Here is a 24,397-nt window from a genome sequence, read left to right on the forward strand (position 1 = left end):
TAGTAAAACGATAATTTTACTAGCCCATTTGTATGCAAAAAGAAAACTATTTAAATCTTGATAAAAGTGTGTACCATTAATTAAATATACCACCAGTATTTCCGCCCAAATACTAATTAACTACATACTTAATTGTGTTCGTTAATAAATTATTCTAAATAAATGTGGATTTGAATCAGAAATCAATATAATAATAAGTTATGAAAATGAACGTCTCTTTTGTTATAAATAAGCATTTGTCAAAAAATTAAATATAATTTTTAAGGTGTTACTTTTTACCACACTGTCTAATACACATACAAAACTCAGCTTTTTAGTATTTGGGGCAATTATTATTAATCAACGCAAACAGTCAGTTTGTGTAGTTTGAATACTGGAATCATATAAATTGGTTCTCTTTAACAAATATTTAAACAGTTTTTTTATTTATTAATGAAATATATCGAATTATATCGACAATATTAGTATCTGTACTCTTTAAAAATATTGTACATCTTTAAAAATAATCTAAAATGTCAACATTCCATGGGTATATTAATAAATAAGGTCTAAATTACAAAAAATGCATTTTCTACAGAAACTTAAAGAAATAGGTAAAAAATGGTATAATACAATTTGGTAGACAATTAAATTGTGCATCTGATTCTCATAAAATTTACAGGGTGTTCTATTTAAATTAAACAAGTTATTGCCGTTTAAAGCTAATAATTATTTAAAATAAATTTTTAGACACTGTATATAAGGTAGTATTATTTTTATTATTGCAACACAATAACTGATCAATAAATAAACTTCAGTAAATATTTAGTATTAAAAACTTTGATACCCTTGGAGAAATAAAGCCTTGAAATTTTTACTGCAATTTGACAAAATTGAAAATATTTCAAAAACGGTAAGGTCGTAGAAACTAAAAATGTAATAATATACAGAGTATTCCATTTAAAAAAATACAACTTTGATATTTTTTATTTATTTGGGACACTCTGTATCTTGTAAAAATATTTTTAAATTGTAGCTCTAATAGTCCTTCAACGAACCCAAAACTTAGAATTTGTAAAAATCTAATCGTTTAGCTACAATACTCCGTGTCGTATGTGGTGAACAACCCTGTATACATATTATAATCTTATATTGATGAGAAAATAAAATGCTAATAGGTACTACTAGAAAAAATAATTCGTAATAAATTCCTTAAATTCGAAATAATACTAAAATTATATTTTTAAATCTACGATTTAATTTATATTGTGAATTCGATGTATACCTCCCCCCCCCCCTCAATCCTAAGCATACGAAATGCATATTTTCGCACACTCGAAAGTTTTTTAGGAACCACCCTGTCTCTGGATATCCCTGAAGATTTGTCTGACGGATTTTTCGTTTCTTTTTTTATTCCAAACACTAACCGAAATAAATGGCATATAAACAAAGAATCCGTCTTAACTTACAGTACAAACAGGGATTGGATTAACCGGAGGGTAACTTAGCCGACAAATCGAATTAAGGCGGTATCATCCCTTCGGGCGTTTATTACGGGGGATGATTTTATTAAAAGGAATTTTCGGCCACTTGAGAAATAGATGGAGCGTAACCAAACAAACCTGACTAAACTGCGAAAATCGAAGGAAAATCTTTGAAAAAAGAGATTTTTTTCGGACTAGACTAGACAATTTTGCTATTGTGTCAAAAATTGTAGTCATTTTCGGTGAAACAAATTACTTTGTTGGGAATGGCCTAATTCAGAACTTGATTTACCCTTCTCATTTACTCTAATATGGTTGTCCACTACTTTCTCCATCGTTTTTAATATGAACGATTTAGGCCTATTAGTCTCACATCGTTCATATTAAAAACGATGGAGAAAGTAGTGGACAACCATATTAGAGTAAATCATCTACAGGTTAAGCCACTGCACGATAGTCAGCATGCATATAGAGCGGGCAGATCCACAGAAACTGCTCTGTACCAGTTAACTGAGCTAATACAGGCAAGCCTGGATAGCAAAGAAACAGCACTTTGTGCCTTCTTGGACATTGCAGTGAGGTACATTTGACAATATACCTCACAACGTGGTCAAGCGATCTCTTGAAACAAGAGGGGTGAACAGTACGATAATTCGCTGGTTTTGGGAAATGCTCTCAACACGAACAGCAGTTGTACCAAAACTGTAGTTGTTAAAACAACGCAAGGAACTCCACAAGGTGGAGTGACCTCCCCCCTACTGTGGAGCTTGGTAGTGGATGAACTAATGGAAGAATTAACTCTAGCGGGAATACACTGCATATGGTATGCAGATGACATAGTCATCATTGCACGGGGGAAACATGAAGGCACCCTGTGTGATATTATCCAAAGAGGACTCCGCATCGCTGAGAGATGGTGCAGGACTGTCGGGCTGAGTATTAACTCAGATAAAACAGCAGTAGTGCCATTCACCAGAAAGCGAAGTTTGAAAAACTTGAAAAGAATGTATCTAGATGGAAAGGAAATACTGCCATCGCTGGAAGTGAAATATCTGGGAATAACCCTGGATAGTAAACTTCTCTGGAACAGGCATATTAAGAACATTACTAGCAAAGCCACAAAGACTCTCTGATATGCAGAAGACTGGGGGGAAATAGGTGGGGCTGCGCCCCTAACATTTTGCGCTGGTTGTATTACCATGATAGTAAGACCCATGATTACTTATGGAGCAGTTGCTTGGTATACAAAACTAGAGCAACGTACAGCAAGGCAAAACCTGTGCAAAGTAAAGAGACTGGCATGTATCTGCATCACAGGTGCATGAGAACATGTCCAACAGCAGCAATGGAGGTCATTCTAGACCTAACACCACTGCACATCGTCGTCGGCAGTTATGCCAATGCGACAATGATTAGAATGGTCATTGACGGAAACAGTACTGGGAGAATTTTCAGGTCGGGGGCTTGGAACACCCTCAAAAATAAAATTCCACTTCTCCACCTCCCAGTGGATGACATACCAATAATTTACAACTTTGAGAAACACCTCACTGTAGTATTGAGTAATAAAAAGAATTGGAAGAAAGAAACGCTTACTCAGCATATAAAAGACCATACCATCACTTGGTATACTGATGCTTTCAAAACCAAAGCAGGGACAGGGATAGGAGTATTTGGGCCGAAAACTAAATACTCCGAACTAATGGGCACCTACCCCAGTATCCTTCAGGCAGAAATTTACGCTATCGAAAGATGCGTACAATTTATCTTAGATAGAAACTATCGAAAACAGGAAATTGCCATCCTATCCGATAGTCAAGCAGCACTTAACGCGATCAACTCAGTAACCATCAATTCGAAGTTGGCCAAAGAATGCCTAGAGAAGCTTAACAAATTAGGCAAAGAAAATAAAGTCGGTGTAGTTTGGGTGCCTGCTCACCAAGGGATAGAAGGCAATGAAAAAGCAAATGATCTAGCTAGAAAAGAAGCGAACACTCCACTAACTGGACCAGAACCGTTCTGTTTTCCTAACGGGAACCAACTGAAAGCGGAACTGAAGAATCTGGAAGACTCCATCCGTAATATAGAATGGGTGTCCTCCAACGGTCTAAGACACTCGAAAAAGTTCCTCAGAACTTACGACCGAGAAAAATCAAAGGTTTTCCTTGATTTAAGTAAAAACAATCTTTGGATTGTCACGGGGTTTCTAACAGGACACTTTCTCCTCAACGAACACCTCAGTAGGCTGAAACTGAGAAACAACGGCGAATGCAGATTTTGTGGGGAAAATGGGGAAACACCAGAACACCTTATCACTGAGTGCGCCGAGACGACAACCATTCGTGCCATGAACCTTGGCACGTCTGATGTCGAGGATGGAGAGCTGGCCTCTGTGGAGCCGTCTCAGATACTGGCTTTTCTTAAAGCCCTGAGACTGTATGATGAGTTATAACTCGTTATAACTCAAGAAAGGGGAACACACAATAGATCTATAAGGTCGCGGTGATTAACTCCCCTTCTAAACATTCTACATTCTACATTCTACCCTTCTCATTTTCAAAAAGTAATCTTCTGATTTTTTACAGATTATTTCCATACCTTGTATAATAAATTTAAGAGCTTTAGAATTTACTGTAAATATGTAGTAATTTTTAATTTTAAACTATAATTTATCTAACAAGAGCTTATCAAGAGCTATAAATGCTTTAAAACAATGAAAATTGTTTAAAAATAAATGCAATTACTTTTATCTAGAAACATCATACTTAAATTAATAAGTGCATATAAAGTATTAGTTTTTTTTAAATTTATTGATAATCAATAAATAATAGGTTTAAAGGATAATCTATATACATTATCTGACTTATCATATATTAGTCGTACTGTCATAAAACAAACTAGAAAAAAACTATATATTATTTATAATAGATTCTTTACATTTTTCAAAATTTTGAGATGTTTACTTTTGATAAAAATATGTCTGTATATATTTCTGGAAGATGATTGCATATTCGGATTGTTTCAGAAAAATAAGTTGTACTATTGCATACAGGGTGTTTTTAAAATAAGTGCAAGTAATTTAAGAGGTGTCTGTCCAGTGCCTTTTATTAAAAGATCAGCCTGCGGGCGAGATTTATGACGTCACGCTAGTTAGATATAACGGATTAATAAATATGTTGTAGAATACATGGAAAACATAATTATTCCTCAGATTTTTGGTTTGTATTTTAAAAATGATATAGTTTACATGAAATATACATAATATACAGTTAATAACTACAACATATATACCTATTTATAGTAATAAATACTTTGGCAAATAAACTATGAACAATAATATTTACAATGTACAAATAATGTATAGGTACATAAGATAACGGGTAAAATGTAAATATATTTTAAATTTTGGGGTTTGAAAATCGATCTAATTTAACAAAAACATTCAATATCTACTAATAGTGATGTATTATTATTTGCATTCACAAAATTTATATGTATATTTTGCAAGTATCAGTGATCGAAAAATTATATTTACAAATAATACAATATTATCTAAAAAAGGCGTCAGCGATAGCTATGAAATGAAGATCGCTGGCATTTTATATGCAAAATTATTCTAAAATTTTTGATTTTCTTGGGATTTTTAGGTTCGGGAAAAACGCTGATTTAAGTTTTCATTTGGGTTTTCATTATTTTTATTTGGTTTAAAAAAACGTTTCGGCTAACTATAGCCTTGTCAGTGTTGTGTCATATGAGAAAAATAGTGTCGAATATAATCCAAAAAATTACAGATACAATATAATTCACACCTTATAATGTTTACTGCAAATAATAAACTAATATAAACTTATCAAAAGATGACCACATATTTTTTAAAATTATTATTCTTAACACTAAAATTATCTACATTGACTATGGAGTACGCAGTAAACATTATGTGCGTGGTGTGAATATTTTATATGTAATTTTTTGGATTATATTCGACACTATTTTTTTCATATGACACAGCACTGATGAAGGCTATAATGTTAGCCGAAACGTTTTTCTTAAACCAAATAAAAATAATGAAAAACGAAATGAAAACTTAATCAGCGTTTTTCCCGAACCTAAATTCCAAGAAAATCAAAAAATTTAGAATATTTAGAAACAAGGTTCAAGAATATCAAATTTTCCAAGATTGTAAAATTCTAGTTAATTATTTTATATGTACAGTTATTTAGGGAATGTCATCGATGTTCATTTCCAAGCCAACTAGACGCCGATTTTTTTCGGTGATACGGTATAATTCTTACGTAAAATGTAAATAACATTAGACCAATTAAAACAAAGAAATATGAATTTCTTTGTATTTTTAGTAACACCTTTATTCTTAAAACTTAATTTTGTATTATGCAAATATACCAATTTTATTGTTATTTTATTCATATTCTATTCAGCCATCACTTAAATATTTGATATTAATTTGGTATTATAAATAATCAACACCTTTCATTAAAAATTACTGAACAAATATATGTTATGCTTGACATACATTATATATTATCAAACAAAAACACATTCTTCTTTTAAACTGTATCTGTCTTGTCTTTACAAAAATCTTTTTTAAAATGAACTCAAAGTAATAATCTTTTTCATGATCTTTAATACACATATTCTTTATTTTTCCCTAGATCATAATACCTACTTACGTGTTTGAATCTATCGAAGCTGAACCAACAACACTTGGAGTGGAGATTCCACAATATGAATAAAATAAACATAGTTGTCCAGTTTTCATTAATACCATCATGGGAGAATATTATTTTTAAATTTATTAAAGATATTTTCAATAGAATTCTCTTGATTTATAATTCGTACCCACTTTTCTTGCTCTTCCGGACACTTTAGGCTGCCTAGTATAACTATCCTTTCCACCAGGAACACAACAAAGATGAAGCATAGCACCAAAAACACACTCCACTTAAGCTTTATTGATGAATTGTTAGAGTCTTAAAAAACACACACAAAAATCACGATAAGTAAAAAATGTAGGGGCACTTTTAGGTTAAATCACTTACACAACGTGTAATTTTTCAATTTTTCTATTTTTTTATGCGAAACCGAGAGTTACCATATATCTGGTAGTAGTTTATGTCACTTAAACACCAAAATAATCAGTTTTTTGCACTACAATAATAAATAATACCAAAAATCAAAGAGTTAAAACCAAAAATCAACCGACAAAATATGAAACGGAATCTAACCCAATATCTAAGTATGTACAGCTGATGAAGTAAACAAAAGTCCGCCCCCAGGCTGATCTTTTAATAGAAGGCACTGGTCTGTCTATATCAAAACGTTATCATATCCATAGATAAAAGAAAATAACTATCATATCCCATGTCAAAAAAAGCAAAACCAGCAGAATAATTAGATTTTCTATTTGTAAAATAATACACATTTCGTACTTTTTTATTCTTATTTTTATTTATATATAGATGAAAACTACAACAATATTGTAACAGACTAGCCTAATACTTACAATAAAAATATTCCTTAATTTTTAAATCAAAGTACGTAAAGTAAGTATGTATCTGACGATCAAGAAAAAAACGGCGTCAAAGACGGCTGGGGAATGACAGTCTATAATAATTTTGGCTAGGTCAATCTCTAAACATCATTATTTATTAAAAATTGACTTGAAACTTGTCAAAAACTAATACTAATTATAGAAAGATTAAAAAAGGATAGAACGTTTCCAGACCTAGACAAATCTATTTCCAATAAAATTTTTACAATAAATTACAACCTTAGCACAATTAAAAAATAAAGAAAAGTACGGGCATCGATTGTAATTCCCCGCCGTCTTTGACGCCGTTTTTTTTTCATACGATGTAATCACATATACTTTATAAAGAATATGATATCCTACTCACTTTAGATCTAATAGGGTATAAGCACAGTTTAAAGAATATAAATATATATTTATATTCTTTAAACTGTGGTATAAGGTTATAACTGGACTAAATATCACTAAAACTAAAAACTAGAATCTTTGGCAAAATATAATGACAATTAATCTACAAAACGATTAGATCTACTAGTTTAATGTGCTTTTAACATTGTTTTATACAGGGGAATGAAAAAACTTTTCTCCGAGGTACAGGGTGTCCCAGGCTAAGCGTGCATTAGTACATTTTAGAAGTAGGTTTCAACGAGAAACAAGAAACGATGATCTTCGCGAGCTCTATAAACGTACCTACGAAGAAGCAAAGCAGGATCTGTCTCAAAAGATCAGAATTGCAAAAGTAAGTTCATGGAAAAAACTGCGCGATGACTTACAAGAAAATATTTACGTTTAAGCATATAAGATAATAAGATCCCAGCTGAAAAAAATGCCACCCAGAGTTCAAATGGACCCAGAAGAAAAAATCAAACAGTTTAAGGCTCTATTTGTATATGAGAGACAAACCTGGATTGAACCAAATAATATACAAACTGTGATAAGAGAATGTGATATTTTTTGTGATTCAGATATAATAAATGCTGCCAAAGATATAAAAATTAACAAATCTCCGGGCTGTGATAATTTGCCACTAAATGTGATAAAAACGCTAATATTGGACAATGTAGAATATTTTAGAACATTTTCAATAACTTTCTTCAGAGAAATGAATTCCCTAAAGAATGGAAGAGATCCAAATTAACCCTAATAGAGAAACCCCGGAAGCACCTAAATGATCCACCAAAATATCGTCCGATTTACCTCATTGATGTAATCGGGAAAGTCTATGAGAAACTCATCAATACGCGACTCTTGGAAGAAATTAGGAAGAAACGAAATGGTATGCATCCAAACCAGTATGGATTTGTAAAGGGGAAATCTACCACACATGCAATAAAGAAAATATCGGATATCGTGAAAAGAAAAGCCACTTGGCATATTGCCATTTTAGTCGACGTTAAAAATGCATTTAATTGCGCGTCATGGGAAATAATTATTAAAGAACTTAGAAGATGGGGCATAAGTGGCTATTTGGTGAACATAATAAGAAGCTATCTTGATAATAGATTTATAGTTCTCAATAGAGAAGATGAAAGAGAGGTATTCGGTGGCGTCCCACAGGGCTCAGTGCAGGGGCCCACTCTGTCGTGGAACATATTATACGACAGTGTCATGGAGCTTACTGTACCAGATGGGAGAGAGTTGATCTGTTACGCCGATGATCTTGCTGTGATAATAACAAAAAAAAACTAAAAGAAACAAAAAAATAAACGACCTCGACCTAATGCAGACTGTGAATGATACACTAAAGATCATAGCCAGATGGATGCGTGAGCACAGACTCGAAATAGCTGTGGAAAAAACAGAGGCGATTTTACTGAGCCGCAAGAGAAAAGTTGACCATATAAGGTTTAATTTTAAGGATATAATAATAAATCCAGTAAAGCAAGTCAACTATCTTGGATTCCACATAGACCGTGGACTCACGATGGGCCTGCACATCAAGGAGGTGTGTCTGAAATCACAACGAACTGCTAAAGCGTTTTCCGCAATACTGCCAAACGTTCGGGGCCCAACACCAGCAAAGAGAAGAGTGTTAGCATATGCGTGCCAGAATATTATTATGTATGGAGCACCTGTGTGGAACGAAGCAACCAATATGCACGTAAATAAAAAAAGACTTGAAGGTGCACAGAGAGTCATGGCTTTGAGGGTCTGCTCGGCGTATCGGACTACTTCAACTGAGGCAGCCTTGGTGATATCGGGTCTGGTGCCCTTGCATCTTCTCTCAAGAGAAAGAGAACCACTCTTTCTCAAGGGTCAAGTACAAACCAGGGCAAGCAGAGAGATGGAGAGAAACCGCACAGTGCAGCAGTGGCAGGCAGAATGGAAAATTGAGAAAAAATTTTGAGAAAAATAAATATTTAAAGTTTTAAGGAAAAAACTGCCTGTCAAAAATATATGTATAGCCTAAACGACAAATTTAGTAATTACCACAGCCACTGTGGCACAAAGAGAAGACATGTGGCTATCTATGTCAAAAATTAAATTATTTGAATGTCATATAATATTGACAGTAGCTGTCATGGGATTGAGCGATTAAAAAATTATTATAAATCATTTTTTTCAAATGGAAATCCACTTTTATATTTCACCGATGAAAAGCTTTTTTAATTCATTGTTTTTTGATTATACATGTTCCTATATTTGATTAAAAATATTACAGAGAATTTAAGTAGTAAGTAATAAAAAATGGGGGTACCCATTCAAAATTGGAAAGTTGTTGTTAACTTCCGGTATTCCCGGAAGCGCCGCCATATTGAAAATATTTTTAATTGATAGATCTCGTTGTGAAACAGCGATGTGCAAAAAATCACCGATCCTTATATTGAAGTTTTCTAATGCACGCTCAGCCTGGGACACCCTGTATACTTGTATACTATTTTATTCACTACCTCACTTTAACCCTCTGAACAGGCAGTAAATAAAATATTTTTTACTACTCTATTCATAATGAAGTCTCTGTACATTTTTTATGATCTATTATCTACCGAACTATAAGCAGAACCGTGCTTGCACTGCTCGCAATCACAAAATCCAGGGACGTACACGGGATTCCTCACAATGGGCTTCGGAAAAATTGGAAAAAATGGATAAAAACTAAAAACCTCACTGGATATCATCGGTACAGTAGTGGCGTGTAATCCAGGGTACAGTGGTGGTTTGGAAGATGTTTTTGCCGAGCTTGACACTGGCTTAAAGGCTGAAGAAGACGTTTCCTCCTTGGTACTTCCTGAATCGGAATCATTTCCGCACGAAGTCTTGCCGTTGTTCAAGTTGAAGTGTTCGATTGCTTTGAGCAAGTCGTGGTTACATCTATAACATATCAAAATGTAAATAACTAGCGTGTACCCGCGACTTCGTTCGCGTCGAATTAATCATTTGTAATGGTGATGATAAAGCAAAGCAAGAATTTCCATTAACATACAAACTGGATCAAATTTTCTCACATTTATGTCAGCGTGAGAAGAAACTATATGGCGATATTATTATACAGGGTTGTTCACCACATACGACACGGAATATTGTAGCTAAACGATTAGATTTCTACAAATTGTAAGTTTTGGGTTCGTTGAAGGACTATTAGAGCTACAATTTAAAAATATTTTTACAAGATACAGAGTGTCCCAAATAAATAAAAAATATCAAAGTTGTATTTTTTTAAATGAAACACCCTGTATATTATTACATTTTTAGTTTCTACAATTAAAATAAAGGTAAATTTGATTAAGGTTTATTACACTTAAACCTTACCGTTTTTGAAATATTTTCAATTTTGTGAAATTGCAGTATAAATTTTAAGGCTTCGTTTCTCCGAGGGTATCAAAGTTTTTAATACTAAATATTTACCGAAGTTTATTTATTGATCAGTTATTGTGTTGCAATAATAAAAATTTTACTACGTTATACAGAGTGTCTAAATATTTATTTTAAATAATTATTAGCTTTAAACGGCAATAACTTGTTTAATTTAAATGGAACAGCCTGTATATTTTATGAGAATCAGATGCACAATTTAATTTTGTATCAAATTGTATTATACCATTTTCTACCTATCTCTTCAAGTTTCCGTAGAAAATGCATTTTCTTGTAATTTAGAAATCATTTATCAATATACCCATAGAATACTGACATTTTAGATTATTTTTAAAGATGCACCAAATTTTTAAAGAGTACAGATACTATTATTGTCGATATAGTTCGTTTATTTCATTAAAAAATAAAAAAACTGTTTATATATTTGTTAAAGAGGACCAATTAATATGATTTCAGTATTCAAACTACATTAATTGACTGTTTGCGTTGATTAATAATAATTGCTCCAAATACTAAAAAACTGAATTATGTATGTGCATTAGACAGTGTGGTAAAAAAACTAACACCTTAAAAATGATATTTCATTTTTTGACAAATGCTTATTTATAACAACAGAGAAGTTCATTTTCATAACTTATTATTACATTGATTTCTGATTCAAATCCACATTTATTTAGAATAATTTATTAACGAACACAATTAAATATGTAATTAATTAGTATTTGGGCGGAAATACTGGTGGTATATTTAATTAGTGGTATACTCTTTTATAAAGATTTAAATAGTTTTCTTTTTGCGTACAAATGGGGTAGTTAATTTTCGTTTTACTAAAAGCGATAATATTACTAGCCTGTACATTTTGTACATTTGTTGTTTTAAAAAAATCTAAAATGTAAATACAACTTTGATATTTTTTATTTATTTGGGACACTCTGTATCTTGTAAAAATATTTTTAAATTGTAGCTCTAATAGTCCTTCAACGAACCCAAAACTTACAATTTGTAGAAATCTAATCGTTTAGCTACAATACTCCGTGTCGTATGTGGTGAACAACCCTGTATAACTTCGTAATATTTGAGGGGTAGTTTCATCTCGTTGGAATTTGACTTTCGAAAAATCCGTTTGCCAAAAATAAGCTTTTTACGTCAAGCAGTTTAAGCAGAATCGTGGTTAATCAATTATTACCAAACTTTTTCGAACACCCTGTATGATTTTTAAAAAATTTCAAAATATGTAAAAAACCAAAATAAATTATGCGTATCCAAGCGTTTTCCCCTCGGTATAGATATAGATTAGATAAATAAAAAATTTGATAGACACCTTAAAATTTTCATGTCGTTTAAAGTTTAATATATTTTGTTCTAGTGGGCCGATTCTGATGATTTTTTAAACGATTTATAGCAAAATTATTTGAATTTTTATTTCCTTTTTGCAAAAGAAGAAGCAGTGGCTGACTAAGAAGGGGGGGGGGGCGGAAGGGGCGGTCCGCCCCGGGCCCCTTCTTCTAGGGGGCCTCCAAATATTAATAAGTAATTTTTTTTCAACTGGCAAACAGGCTGTGTGTTCAGTAGTATACTATATATTTTTTTGTTTTCACTCTTGGCTTTAGGTCGTTGGGGTTGCAAAGATGTTTCTAGATTTTGTTCATTATTTTTTTATTTTGTGACGACGTTTCGACAGTATATGTCTTTTTCAAGACATAGGAGCAGTAGACATACTGAGAGCAGTAGACATCGGGTATTGAAACGATAAATGTGTTTTATACAGAGCGATCTGCAAGGAAATACGTACGTGCTCTATAGTAAAGTGTAATGTCCAAAAACAATTAAAAACAATAGTTAATATGTGTTATTGTGTTGTCCAGTTTAACAAATTTTAACTCTGTAAGAATCTACGTTCAAGAGGCTTGAAAAAAACATATACTGTCGAAACGTCGTCACAAAATAAAAAAATAATGAACAAAATCTAGAAACATCTTTGCAACCCCAACGACCTAAAGCCAAGAGTGAAAACAAAAAAAAATATATATATATATATATATATATATATATATATATATATATATATATATATATATATATATATATATATATATATATATATATATATATATATATATATATATATATATATATATATATATATATATATATATATATATATATATATATATATATATATATATATATATATATATATATATATATATATATATATATATATATATATATATTTATTTTAAATTTATATAATATAAATTTAAAATTATTACAGTATATAAATACTTGAAATTTGTCAACCATTTTTCTTTTTAAAGAATCTACAAAGCCTAATAATTCAGCTACAAATTACTAAAAAACCCACAAAAATTTGCCAGTCAGAAAAGACAGCATTACACATATGGTTCTAAATAAACAAATAACCGTACATACCTTTTGAGTACCAACTCCAAAACGGTTCTCTTCTTGTTTGGAAACAACTTGCCCAGCATCTCTATGGAACCCGGGCTTATTGCTACGTCATCTTTTGCAGGATCCGGCGAAGATTTCTCCACTGCTGGGGGACTGTCTTCAGTCTCTGTTTCGGGAGAAGTTACTTGCATACCGTAGATTCGTCCTGGAGGAAGGTACTCGTAGGTAGTTCCACTCTCTGCCGAAGCTAGATGAAGCGCTATGGCATCTTCAGCTGCTTGCTGGCGTTTTAGAGCTACCTAAAGGAAAAACGTTGTTTACAACTATATTATTTTTGTTTTGTTATTTTTTATTATTGTCTATTAGAGGGGATAATTGCCATTGGACTAGAATGCCACTTTATCTAAAGAATAAAACAGTCGACCAATGTACCGGGTGGCCAACTAAGAATGGACGCCGGCTGTATCTCAGAAACTACTTATCATATAACTTTGGGAAAAAAAATCAAATAAGTAAATCGACCAAGAGAAATCGCTGGAAATTATTTTCAAGTTCGAAAAATGCTCGCTCGGGGGCGTTTCTCTAATAGCTAATCAGAAAACAGGGTTTTTCTCAAAAATATGCAGGTGAACAGGTATTTTAAATATTACTAGTATAATCATCGAGAAATTTGTAATTTTTTTGATATAAAATATTTTGCTCTATCTCATAAAATAAAGTGGTGGGGGAAGGTTAGACTTGCTCTTATTAAAATAAGGATAACTCTGGTTTAGGTTAAGCGATTTAAACAAACTAGGGCTCGTTTAAAAGAGCTTTTCTTCCTTAATGATCTCCAGTATAAATTTTGTTTCCACAATTTTTTTCGTCGTAGCTAGAAGGCGATAAAGTTTGTATACTATCTTGTATATAACACCAAAAACTGGAGTATCTGTAAAATAGCAGCACAAGATAGGTAAATAATAATCATACTGAATAATTATATTGATAAATGTAACAATAAATGCAGGAACTTGATTGGGCTTGAAACACGGCTCGAAAGCAGGAAATAATCTTTTTTATATCTTTTTTAGTATGTGGTGGCTTTTAAATACACCCTTGCTTGTTTTGTATTAACACATACTGTAATTGTTCTTAATAAAATAACTCGATTAGGTTTTTTCAATTTTATACAGTTTTTTTCACAATATTTTGAAGTAATTACTTAAATTTTAAATATATTAATTTTCTGCTATGCGTTCCAATTGTACCAACTTATTTCTTTGTAAAATAAAATAAACTACTTTGAAAATAAAACGACCGACACATCGATCACTGTCAAGGATCTTGTCATTGGACAGACTATACATCATAATTGGAAATAGTTGAATAAGCTGAGAATGATGATCATGCTGACGATGATGATGAAAATTTTGATACAACTAAAGAGGCTTTGCGTCGGACAATTATAAACTATTTCTAACTGATGTATGGCTGTTTGATCCAAGCTATTATTTGCTAATTACTCAGATCCTTACAGACAAGTTCTTAAACGACTATTTTCAAATATTTTTCTTCAATTTTAACAAATGCTTCAGTGTTTTTTTTTCTTGGGAAATCAATAGGCACAAACACATAAATTTTCATTTGAAATTCGACACTGTGACATCTTGTAGTGGCTTGATCGATATTCCATTAGAACAGTGTACAGAATGGACCACGGCAAACAACAAGAGTACACACAGTCTGCTTGAATCTGATACCCTTAATTTAATCGTATTGAATTTATTACCCTCGCTTAAAGGCCCCCATACACTTCGGTTATTATGCACCGTTTTAACCGAACGGGTAGGGCTGTTCAGTTAAAACCGCCGGTGTATGTGAGTGTTTATTCTAGTTTTGCCGTTTGCAGTTTGTTCAATACAGTCTCAGGGCTTTGATAAAAACCATCAGTATCTAAGGCAGTTTTACATAGGCTAGTTTCGGCGACTTCAGTGATGAAGTGTTCTGGTGATTTACCAATTTCACCGCATAATCTGCATTCGCCGTTGTTTCTCAGCTTCAGTCTACTAAGTTAGGAAACCCGTGACAAACCGTAGATTGTTCTTACTTGTACTTAATAACACCACTATTGACGTCGTGGATTCTGTGAAATTTTTAGGACTTGTTGTAGACAACTCGTTAAAATAGGACTTGCACATCGAAGCTTTATCAAAGAAACTAAGCGCTGCCTGTTTTGCGCTAAGATCAGTTTCTAAGGAACTTAACTTATCAACCTCTAGAATAGTATATTATGCCCTTTTTGAGTCGCAGCTTCGTTATGCTCATCCATTCTTAGGTACTTGCTGCGCGACAAAATTTGATCGTATTTTCAAACTTCAAAAGAGAGCAGTTCGAACAGTAGAACTCACTGCCAGAATTTCTTTGAAAATTTCAAAATACTGACTCTTCCTTCTTTATTACTTTTTGAATCCGTTTGCTTAATCCGCAAGCACATATCTGTTATTCCCGAAAGGCCATCTCACAACTATCCACTTAGGAATGCGGAGCACGATCTTTATCTGCCAACCCTGAGCTCAGTACTAGTTAAATACTCAATACTGTACAATGCCAAAAAAATGTACAATCATCTACAGCCTTTGAATATCAAGTCGCTTTCATTTTTCCATTCCGCATTTTGCAAAGCTCTGAAATCATACTTACTGGAGAGAGCCCTATATGCGATAAACGACTTTTTTGTTGATGTTTAATCATGAACAATTTTGAATTTTAAAATTTTGATCATCTCACACACTGGTCAAAAGTCGAGTTTAATATTTTATAACTACGCTTTTTTTTGTGTTCTGCAATTGTCTATGTATGTTCTATTTGTAATTTTAATGACTTATTTTTTTTTGAATTGTAGGGATTTGTATTGTATATTTTTTATTATTTGTATATTTTTTGTGCTTTTGTTTGTTTTGTAAATGCTTTGTCGATCAAGCTGTTTCAGCTTTTTGCACAATAAAGCGTTATTTTTTTATTTTTTCAAAGCAGAACGGTTTTATCAATTATAGCATTGTCTAGTAATATCGAAGAGAAAAGTTACAACAGGCAAAGCTAATTCTGAAAATCACATTTTCTGCTAATAATCATTAAATATATCTAAAGAATCTTATAAAATTACATTATTGTTTGAAACTTTGAACTTTCGAGTGTTGACATTATAATGCACTATGATATTTATCTGTACAGTACAGAAAAACGATGAGTACTTGAAGTGCATAGAAACATGATTATTAAAAATATTAAATGTAACTATAACTAACATTAATAAGATAGATAAAATCAATCAATTGTGAATTAAATGTCAATGTCAATAAAATAATAACAAGTGAACTGCATTAAAATAGAACTTTGACTAATTTAAGTAGATTAGATATAGTATTGTGGTCTGAAAGAGGCACTTAAAAATCGAAATTTGTTTAAAATCTGAAAACAATATATTACTATTTACCTACACTACTCAATACAATTATCGCATATCTTTAAAAAATATATGTAGGCAAAATTTATCCAAAAAATAAAGCATATACTGAGAAAGGTCTTTAACAAGTGTATCTTCGCGTAGCTGAAAGGCTTACTTTGAGAAAAAAGAACTACAGGCCAAAGAAATAGTATAAAGGAAAAAATAGTAAAAGGAAAAAGGAATAGAATAGAGGCCATGCAACGGAAAATGGAAAAGTCTATGTTGGGAGTTAAACTGAGAGATAAAATACCCAATCATACCATAGGAAATCTAACAGAAGTAAGAGATGTGGTGATATCTGTCTTACATCTTAAATGGAATTGGGCAGGTGGACAAAGAGACTTGTGGAATGGAGACCAAGACACGAGGCCTATAGAAGAAGAGAACGACCTCCTAGTAGATGGACAGATGATATTAAGAAAGTGGTTGGAAACTGGATTTAAGTGGCACAAAATAGAAAGAAATGGCTAGAGTTGAGGGAGGCTTTTGTTCGGCAGTGGACGGAATAAGCTAAATGATGATGATGATGAATTTGAAAAACCAGACACCTTAAATTCTCTGAAGTACGTTTTAAAATAGTTTGGATAAGTAAAAGGCAGTTCAAAACAATAATTGTCCCAAAAAAACTTGCAAGAGAAAATAGAAATATGTATTAGACTGCCTTTATGTTAGAAAGGTAAGTGGTAACTGGTAACTGTAATTTAGTATAACTTTTCAAAGGTAATTGTGACAGTTGACGGAACAAGAGCTGAAGTATTTGCGAAAGACCAAGGACAAGCTTATCCTTTTCCTTGGGTAAATACTCAACCGTATTCCAGACAGAAATCTTCGTCATTCTACGATACGCGGGACAGAACAACAGAAGAGCTTACTCAGGTAAGCTCATCAATATATACCCAGACAGTCAGAAGATATTTAAGGCACTCATAAGTCCAAAGTAGAGATGGGCAAAAGTAACCGGTTTTTTGAATAACCGGTATTTTCCTCTAAAATAACCGGTTATTTAAAGGTAGTTTTTTTTTCACCAGTTAACCTAATAACCTTGCATTACGTTCAATAACCCATAGCCGGTTATTTTTTTAAAAAATCGTACTTGTTTAAAACAAGTAACAATTAAATATTAGCTGTTTGAATCGTAAATTTAGAAGAAGCGAACGGCACGGATCTTCCAGATATTACGACGATAACGGGAGATCCCGCTCCCGCTCCCAAAACGAAAATATATGACATCAAACATCAAATGTCAAAATTAAATCAGGCATCAGGCGAACCCTGATGATAATAATCAAAACAACGGCCGAACATAGATAAATGAAACAAGTTTAGATTGGAAAGTGCCCATAAGGACAATGTAAACACTATTTGGCGCTATTCTTGCAACGGTCGCGACCCAAAACTTTTCAAAATTTCGGAGCGGTTCGGCTTTTTCCGGAATTATATCGCCAAATATTGTTTATTCAAATTTATTATTATTTTCGTTTAATTTTATAAATAAAATACAGTGTGTAGAAACTTTATTTTATATAAGGACGCATGTATGAAATACCTATGAAACATCGGAAACCGACGTTATGCCACGATCCACGATGGTTTTTGCAGTTCACAGTTCACAGCACAGCTTTTTAAGTTTTTAATGCCACTTTTTCACAATTATCACCGGTTGGAGTAAATAAAACTTGAATTAAACTCACAAGATAGCAATAATTACTTTGAAAATGGACGCTATAAACACTTTTCGGAATTTCTTTAATGAGAGTGGTTTAGATTTTGAAAGATTATTATGATTTTTGAAGATTCTGACTTTGACAAGAGAAAATTATTTCTGTTTTTGTTTGCCGTTGTTCTTAGCGACCCCTATAGCAGCGCCAGATCGCGTCTAACGGTCGCGACCCAAAATAATTTCGCGACCTAAAATTTTTACGGGCTTTATGCGGCCCTTTGAATAAGAAGACTATAAGGAAGGAGCATAATGCTATCCATGTATTCATGCATGGTGGGCGGAAAAGGCACCATAAAAGCTCTCTAGGGTGGGGATCCTTGACAGTTCTGTTTGACGATTCATTTGACACATTTGAATTTGATTTGAAATTTTGTGGATTTGTCAGTCTTTACGGAGCTGATTTTATGTTATTTATTATTTATACTACTACTATAGTTGTATAAAGGTAGTAAATGTAGATGGAAATTGTGGCAGAACTTAAATTAACAGTGACACTATCGCGATTTATCGAAAAAGACTCTAAAATAGTTGGTTGTGTAGCGTGCGGTAGATCTCGGCAAAAATTGAGTGAAATAATGGAACAACTTTTCGCTAGTAAGTGACTATATAATATACATACGTGTAGTAAACCGATCATTTATGAAATTCACTTAAATCAACTAAATTATATATTTTTCTTGCATTTTAGCTTTTATTTATTACTTGTCAAAGATTAGATGTCAAAGAATTTAGATACCTTAATTTGACTTACCTGCTTCAGTAGCGTATCGGATGTTTGTGTTAATAAATACTTATTATAACTTATCATTTTTATTAGAATTATATATTTTATAACAATTTTAATAACTACCAACATTTATTCACAACGTAAAATAAAACAACAAATTATTGAGTCTACCCCACGTCTACCCTACATCATAGTTTTACATTTTTTAAATAAAATTAGAACGACACTGATAAACCGGAATTTAAGTCGACCATATTTGAGGCCCATCGCGGTGTACCTAAGATTTTTGATATGCTCCTTCCTTAGTCTTCTTATTCAAAGATACGGCCAAATGGCCCTGACAGGTCAGGCCGTAAAACAAAGTACTAATGGCATAGACTACTACTAGCCACCAGCTAGCCAAGTGATACGAACCTAACTTCAAACAGATTCTCTAAATTCTATATTTAAATTTTAACCGACTTTAACGGATTTTCAACGGTTCTTCAAAAGTTTTCCATGGTTTCGCCCAGTTTCACCCACGTTTCACCGTAAATATATTTTAGTTTGAAGTCTCTCTTGAAGCTTAAACTAAAGAATACAAAATTGAAGTTCAAGTAATGAATGAAGATAATCTTTCATTATCTATTCATTCAGTCTCCTTATTTTTCTTTGCTATTTGATTAAAATAACTTGGTTGTAGATTGTAGAACTTGCGAGTTGTGTGGTTTATTTGAACGTTAAGTAATTACTAGTTTTAATATCATATCCATGTCTACTCAAAAAAGTGAGTTTAGCATTTTTATTTAAATTCATTTTGTACATATACGTACTTACATTGCTACAATCTCTATTTAATCATGCGATTTAACTAAGTTTATTATCTAAATTTGAAGTAGACCTACGGAGTGTAGAGGTAAGTAAACCTATAGGAAAACTAAATATTTAGTTTTGCTAGGTTAGGTTATTTGAATAACCGGTTAATTTGTGTCGGTTAATTAAGTTATTATTTTTTAAAGATAATTCCGGTTAACCTATAACCGGTTTTTTACCAATAACCGCCCATCTCTAGTCCAAAGGTATCGTCGAGACTCGTCTGGAAATGCCTGGATGAATTGGAAACTCTGGCAGGAAGGAACCGAATTAAAGTATTAAATTTTAAGGCATATCTTTAGTAGAACTAAGGTAAAAATAAAATGTTACATTCTACGCCTACCGTAACGTTTTTTTTTACCTGGGCTGCCATGATGCGTTGTCGTTCTTTGATTAATCCACATTTTGCACAGTTGCAATTCTTGTAAATGCACTGTTTCTTGTGACCTCTCAACGTAGAAATCATGCCATGGTTCCGACATCTTGCACATTTTGGCACCCTTGCAGCTCTGCTTGTTGTTAACATATCTATGAAAATATGTAAAAAAATATATTGTAGATATACAAAATGGTGGTAGAGGGTGGTGGCTTTTTAAATAGACTCATTTCTTAATTATTTTATTTTGCATTCTTTTCATGGTCTGTCAGATACCTGGAGCCTGGAGCTAAACATTCCTCTATATTTCGTAAACGCCTGCAATTGTAGAAACGAAGAATGAAGATACATATACCTTCAGGTCAATAGGCGTTCGATAAGTAAATAAAGCGATACACTCATTAGTGTAAGGAGTGCTGAATTAATTAATATAGAAATTAGAGAGATGTCTACCAGACTCCTATGAAGCGATTACAAAAAAAGGATAGTTTACAAAGAGCCTATCTGTTTTCAATCACTTTGCAAAATGCCTAATGAAGGCTAGTCAGATTGCACAAATCATTTTACCCGGAATTGGTATAACCACAGATGTATAACTAACCAAAATTTGCTCAACGACATTTCTTGAACTATGCATCCAATTTCAATAATAATTGAATAGCTAACCAAGATTCCAGCCGTTGGCCGTCGAAGCCGCCTGACTTAGTGCCCATGGATCTAATCCTATTGATATATTTGCGAAAGAATAAAGGTTCCTTATTCTTCCGTATAATCTAGACAAGAATTAGAAATACTTAGCAGTTATGAGAGGGTATCTTTCACCCCCACTGAGTTAATGAATTCCGCGAGAAATGTTCAAAAACTGCCCCGTCTGTCCATAACAGAAGACGGTCGATATGTCGAACACCTGTGCAAAATCTCATGTCTTGGTTTGCTATTTAGTTTTATTGTTATTAGATATAGTTTAAATGTGTTGCTGTTGGTTAAATATATTTTAAATAGTTATAAAATTCTGAATCTCTCATAGCAAATATTATTTTCGTTTTAATTGATGCTCAAAGCCAGATTTTTTTGCATTACAGCCGGTGCCGTTCAAAGCCTATACTCATTTAAAGCGGGCGAATTTTTATATACTCTATATCTCGAAGAGGAATCGAGCAAAATATCAACTGTGTTATATTTTTGGAAAGGTAATTTTAAATTCTTTTCAATATATTAAAAATATACAGGGTGTCTTATATAAAAAATCAAATTTCCTGTTGATAACTCTTAAATTATTAATTTTAAAAAAACTCTTTCAAAATTTGGAAATAATGGCTCAAAAAGTGATAATTCTGTTAAATAGAGTATCGTTGAGGATGATTATAAAGATCTAAATTCATTTTATTCTCAAAGAAAGCAAAGTTCCACAAAGAAGCAGCCCTGTACACAGAATCGAACTACAGAGTATATTAATTAAATGAAATATTAATATTAAGGTTTTAATATATTTTGTATTTAATTTTTTTTTAAATTCAGTAATAGTTTTTTGTAATTCAGTAATAAATAAAAAAATTATCCTTTTGGACTCATATTGTCATCTAAATATGTATCACTATTACTCTAAAATCTCTAGAGTTAATAAAGTGAGACTAAAGAGTATAAATGAACTTACTTTTATAAGATATAAATCACTATATCACTATTATATAAAATAATACTTCTGTATCCTTAAAAAACTGCACAAACTTCACCACAAACTTCGCGACGTTTTAACACATAAATTTGATATTTTCCACATCAAAAAACGCAACAAAACATTAAAATAGTCCTGTCAAATGCCATTTACTCCTTCCATTCGTATCGCATCAACTGAAACAAAACGTGTTCCAGAAAAAGATCATATCGGGGAATCGTTTCAGGAGATTCGGGATACAGCATCCAGGTCCAATAGGAGCTTGGCAATGAGATTAAGGTCCCTCCTTGGCAATTTTAGCATCCAATGAGAGGGTTCAATAGACTGAAAACCACACCCCTCGTTACAGGAGGAAGGCCTGAAACAGTTTTCAGTGTTTCAGTGGCGGCAAGTGTCGGAATATGATATGAAAAACTGTTAATTTATTGTACGAAATAAATAAAACATTTTCTAAATAAGCTTTTGTAATTGTTTTTTATGTTACTATGTTGTTACTTTTTTATTTGGGTTTACACACTCTTCCCCTAATTATGGTGTAATTATTGGAATAATTCACAAACAAACCCAATTCTGCCAATCGTTCCGTTTTATTCTATAACATTTTCTTTGACTAAATTGTTTTCTTGAAACCGTTAAAAATTCGGGAAAATGACCACATGTTCGTGCTTCCTAATTTTTGTCTCTTAAATATGGAGGTGAGATAATTTGTAAGAAAAGTTCAAAATGTTGTATCTAATTTATAAAATACCGGGTGGCCAACTAAGAATGGACGCCGGCTGTATCTCAGAAACTACTTATCGTATAACTTTGGGAAAAAAATTCTAATAAGCAAATCGACCAAGAGAAATCGCTGGAAATTATTTTCAAGTTCGAAAAATGTCCGCTTTTCTCAAAAATATGCAGGTGAACAGGTATTTTTAATATTACTATTGTAATCATCGAGAAATTTATAGTTTTTTTGATGTAGAGTGTTTTGCTCTATCTCATAAAATAACGTAGTGGAGGAAGGTTAAACTTGATTTTATTAAAATAAGGATAACTCTGGTTTAGATTAGCCGATTGAAACAAACTAGAGCTCGTTTAAAAGAGCTTTTCGTCCATAATTATCTCCAGTATAAATTTTGTTTTCATAAATTTTTTGTGGTAGCTAGAGGGCGCTGTTTGACACCATAACACATTTACACCATGACACCATTACTTCCTCGAAACGCTCCTTCCACGTATTGTCGGTTTTTGGAGGAAGTAGCAAAGGAATTATCACGAACACAAAAAAATATTAAAATATATAAAATATATAAATCGATCTTGGATTTTATTCGTAGTTGATTTCTTGATTTGGCAGTACGTCTGTACAGGGTGTCCCATTTTCGTGTGTTTTGCATTTGTTGTTTTGCATAAAATATATAAAATGTATAAATCGATCTTGGATTTTATTCGTAGTTGATTTCTTGATTTGGCAGTACGTCTGTACAGGGTGTCCCATTTTCGTGTGTTTTGCATTTGTTGTTTTGCATAAAATATATAAAATATATAAATCGATCTTGGATTTTATTCGTAGTTGATTTCTTGATTTGGCAGTACGTCTGTACAGGGTGTCCCATTTTCGTGTGTTTTGCAGGGTTTCTCGTTTATGAGTCGAAATACAAAGATGCGATTTTCACATTACGCTGTTACTTTTTTATGAAACTAAAGATGCTACATACAGATATGTCCTAGCTCTCTTACTTCCTAAAATGCAGGGCGAATCTGAAATTATTGCATTTTTCGATCCCCTTTGTATCATAACTTATCGAAAAGGTAAAAACAGTCTCCCGTACAGTTTTTCACGTAGAATGCATTGACGTAACTATTTCTTCGTTGGAATCTGTCTCTTTTAAATTGACTAAACTTATATGTTTTTTTTTAATGCGATATTTTGTATATTATTTTATTTTCCTTGTTACGAGCTTTCTAAAATACTTATTTTCATAAACGGGGTAAAAATGCATTATTTAACTTTATTACATAGTCGGCCGGTTTAAATTAGGTAATCAAAACAATCAACTAATTTATTCGACGTAAAATGTTGGTTATTGGCATGTTATTTAAAAGCAGCACAAGTTCAGTTTCCGTGTAGTTTATCAAAATATCACGATGCAAAGCAAAATTATCTGGTAAAATTAAGTTAAATAAAATAAGAGCCGTTTGGCAGTTTAGCAGTACCTAAATAAATAAATATAGAGTATATTATAATTTTCGAAAGCTCATAATAAGACAAAAAAAAATAATATATAGAGTGTCCTGTTTAAAAAAAAGAACATAAGTTTGAGTCATTTTTCGAAATAGAC

General features: G+C 32.3%; 1 protein-coding gene across 2 annotated transcripts; it reads right to left on the reverse strand.

The window, feature by feature from the left end:
• Positions 1–9,533: 9,533 nt before the first annotated feature.
• LOC115886652 (doublesex- and mab-3-related transcription factor A2-like) lies at positions 9,534–22,498 on the reverse strand. Of its 2 annotated transcripts, XM_030905900.1 has the most exons (4): positions 22,050–22,498; positions 20,381–20,547; positions 13,258–13,535; positions 9,534–10,323 (listed from the first exon to the last, which is right to left on the reverse strand). In XM_030905900.1, the coding sequence occupies exons 2-4, from the start codon at positions 20,543–20,545 to the stop codon at positions 9,981–9,983; spliced, it is 786 nt and encodes a 261-aa protein (XP_030761760.1). In that variant the 5' UTR covers positions 20,546–20,547; positions 22,050–22,498; the 3' UTR covers positions 9,534–9,980. The 2 variants fall into 2 exon arrangements, with proteins under 2 accessions (XP_030761760.1, XP_030761759.1); XM_030905899.1 differs by lacking the exon at positions 22,050–22,498 and having other exon boundaries at positions 20,381–21,105.
• Positions 22,499–24,397: the final 1,899 nt, after the last annotated feature.

The sequence above is a fragment of the Sitophilus oryzae genome, unplaced genomic scaffold (assembly GCF_002938485.1).
Source record: "Sitophilus oryzae breed Bouriz unplaced genomic scaffold, Soryzae_2.0 scaffold_494_pilon_pilon, whole genome shotgun sequence".
NCBI classification, from domain to species: domain Eukaryota; kingdom Metazoa; phylum Arthropoda; class Insecta; order Coleoptera; family Curculionidae; genus Sitophilus; species Sitophilus oryzae.